The following is a 3,710-nucleotide window of genomic DNA, read 5'->3' as shown; positions in this document are numbered from 1 at the left end:
TATCATGCAGGTCAGATATTCTTTATATAGGCCTAAATAGATTCAAATGCATCAATATAAAAGATATATAAATATTTACAACATCATATTGATAAACCAGTATGTACACTCTGTGCAAATGGTGATATGGGTAATTCACATGTTTGTGCAAGATTGCTCTGCTTTGTGTGTTACTTACACGTGTACGTTCAAATATTTAAATCCAAAATATAAGGCTGTGTTAGGCTGCATTTACACACCTGCTTGTCATGAATGCATGCATAAAAATGCATGACAAAATGTATGATCAGATATATAAATCACAATTCTGTAGGCCTATTTAACCCATGATTTGGCCTATATTTAGCCTACACATGTCCTACTGTGTGCTAGATTACTGATGCAGTGATGGTGTAGTATGGGCTGGACCAACACAGCATGGTGGTGACATTACAAGTGTACAATCAATACAATGCAGGTCTTATGATTTTTTATATTTTTTCTTATTGTACTTTAACATCAGAAGTAGGCCTATTGGTTAAACTATTGCCAACATGTAGGCCAACACATTGTTTTTCCATGAAACGTATTTCTTTAGAGTGACATCTCCCTCACTGCAGTACTAGTTTTTTCACAGTACATTGGTCATTGTGTCCAACACCTACCATGCCAGAGATGTAAATGCTACTCATTAACACAACGATGATGCTAACAAGCCATTGTGCAGGCCACTCCATATGATAATTCCCTTCTTGAGTAGCTAGACCGGTGTGTTTAAATACCGGGAGGTCAGTCAAGTTATTCACTTCGGTACTCTGCCATCTGTGTGAGCTCTGGTAGTTGCAAGAAGACACGTCAGCATGAGGACACAGTCAAGGAGGAAAAGTTCTGCTTGGACACACTTTAAACAACTTCCGCCGGGCTATGCATCATGCAAGATATGCAAAGCACGGATTTCCAGCAAAGGGTCCACATCTAACCTGTCTAGGCATCTAAGAGCCAAACATCCAACTGTGCTGCGACGGACACAGGCGAGACAAGAGCCTGTGGAGGAACGTGCCATGAGCAGCACTGCTCCAGCAGCCAGCAGAACCGCTGCTCCAACTCCCTGTGAAGGCACTGCCGCTCCAGCCGGGGCTACACCAGGAGATACAGGTACGAGGCCCAGGGCAAGAGGAGCCGGGCTGACACATGTTGTGTCAAGGCCCATTGACCCACTGGAGCAAAGAAGGCTGGATGATGCGCTGGCAACATTTGTTGCAACACGTTTTGAGCCGTTTTCATTTGTCGAAGGCAGGGCATTCCGTGATTTTGTGAAGGGAATGAACCCCAACTACGTCCTGCCAAGCAAGAAGACACTGTCATCGGAAATCATTCCTGATTTTTACAGGAGGACACGTGAGAAAGTAAAAGAAAGTGTGGATAAAGCCGAAGCAGTGTGCCTAACTCTATCCAGAACCACGACCATCTACATGTCTGTGACTTGTCACTTCATTGACGAGGACTTTCAAATGGTCTCCTGTCTGTTGGACTGTTTTGTTATGTGCGAGGAAAACATCCATGATGAGCTTGCAGAACAACTTCTACGTGTTGCTGAGGACTGGAACATTGCAGCTAAAGTAGTCGCCTGTGTTTCTGACGATGCTGATGACATTGTGAAAGCCATCGGGATGACCGGGTGGCCCCACTTACCCTGCTTTGCTCACACCTTGAACCTCATCGCAAACAATGGCATTGCTGCCGTTCAGCCCACAGTGGACATGGTGAAAGCCATTGTTGAGTATGTGCACGACAACACCGTTGCGGCTGGGAAACTGAAGGCCACACAAGAACAGTTGGGCGTGCCAGAACCGCGACTCAAGCAGGATTGTCCAACTGGGTGGAATCCTGTGTATTGCATGTTGTCGTGGGTACTGGCAAACAGAGAAGCTGTCATCTGCACCCTGGACTTTGTGGATCATGGACTGCCCACCCCATCTGCAGAGGAGTGGGAGGACGTGCAACTGGCCTGTGACATCTTAAAGCACTTTGACCAAGTCAGAGTTCAGATGAGTGAACAACGGTATGTTTCTAAATGGTATCATTGCATCATCATGTACCAATACTAATACTGTGATTTTGAAGGCCTAATTTTCACAAACCTGTCTATTTCTATTATTAGTTGTAATATTAAGATGACTAACTTTCTTTCTCTTTCTCTCAGTTATGATAGTGCCTCAAATATGTACATCGTCAGAAGAAGTCTGCAGAAACTCACTGCGAACAAAGAGCGAGCTGGGAACCTCAGAGACCCCGTGAAGAAGATGGTGGACACCATGGTCCAGGAGATGGCTACCGGGTTCCACAACATGGAGCACAATCATCTGCTCCATGAGGCAGCAGCGTTAGACCCCAGGTTCAATAAGTTCTTCCAGCATCAGGACGAGGAGGCCGATCAGACCTATCAACACCTCAGCCACGCTGCAGCCGAGGTCCCATGCCTCCATCATCAGCAGGCTACAGCAGAAGAGGGAGAAGCACGAGAAGAGAACCCTACACGGTACAACCGTTACCTGGTAGTGATGTTGGAAGAATTTAGTGCTTTGACATATTCCAACCCAACGACTGATGCCATGTCCGAGGTCAGTGCATTCGTGGAGGAGGAGACTTACTTGGACATACAGTCAGACCCACTGGCGTGGTGGAAGGCTCGGTGCCGGGCCTATCCCAGACTGTGCACGCTCATGAAGAAGAGGAAGAAGATTGCAGCCACGTCGGTTCCATCAGAGAGTCTCTTTGGCAACTCGGAGGAGCTGATTTTAGAGATTTCAGAGAGATTGGATCGGATGAATCCAAGAAAAGTCAGTCAGCTTGTGTTCCTGAATGCACACACGCAGTGAAATTGTTTTTTTAGACTGTTCTTTATCCAATTAAGGACGGTAACCCCTTTTGTAACTATACCTTGCAGGATGGGAACCCCTTTTGGGGTAGTTGTTGCTATGTACAGTATATAGCAACATTTTGGTCCTTTTTTAATACATACTTAGATTTTCAGAAAACCTGTCCTTATTTAGGCTATTATTAGATGCATGTTTGTTGTTTTTTATAGGCTTCATCTTTTGCTTTTTGAAGTTACAATCATACTACATGCTAGTTACATATATACTAATCATAATGTTATTTTCACAGTTTTTAGTACTATAAACGTCTCCTTTTGGACATAGCATTGAGATCACCGAATCTTTGGTTGTACTTGGACTGTAATTGATGCATTGTATTATTTCTTGTTTTTACTTACCCACAATAAAAAAGCGATTAACCTGACACGTGTTATTTATTGCTGTTATTGCTACATTTATTGCAATTCAATGTAACTTATACTATATGTAGCTTTGATGCCAGGGCTCCAAAACAAAACAATTGTGTGTCACAAATCACACAAGTGTGATTTCTTTCCCCATTTCTTGTTGGCTGTGGTTTCTTTTTTGAGACCAACGCCTGGCTTTGTGTGTTCCGCTCGTACTATAGACGAATAACAGTTTAAGTCCACACTAATTATCCATAATGTATAAATGATGGATAAGGGGTCAGGACAACGAGGCCTTTCCGTGGAGGGGTCAGAATAAAGTTTGGACTTTGATGTATATTTATGCACCATGTTACCCAAATGTGTCTTAGCAGTGATGGTCGAGAGTGGAAGAAAGGAAGCAAGCAGGTTTGTAGTCGTCACATCTGATCAGGTTTATTGAACA

General features: G+C 43.9%; 1 protein-coding gene across 1 annotated transcript; it reads left to right on the top strand.

The window, feature by feature from the left end:
- Window positions 1–839: 839 nt before the first annotated feature.
- LOC306925151 (E3 SUMO-protein ligase ZBED1-like) lies at window positions 840–2,858 on the top strand (the record flags this gene model as incomplete). The annotated part of the gene is made up of 2 exons (XM_079503833.1): window positions 840–2,041; window positions 2,183–2,858. The coding sequence occupies 2 exons, from the start codon at window positions 840–842 to the stop codon at window positions 2,856–2,858; spliced, it is 1,878 nt and encodes a 625-aa protein (XP_079359959.1).
- Between the last annotated feature and the right edge of the window lie 852 nt (window positions 2,859–3,710).

This window comes from Electrona antarctica (genome assembly GCF_951216825.1).
Source record: "Electrona antarctica genome assembly, chromosome: 6".
NCBI lineage: Eukaryota > Metazoa > Chordata > Actinopteri > Myctophiformes > Myctophidae > Electrona > Electrona antarctica.
This window is presented reverse-complemented; position numbering and strand designations above follow the sequence as displayed.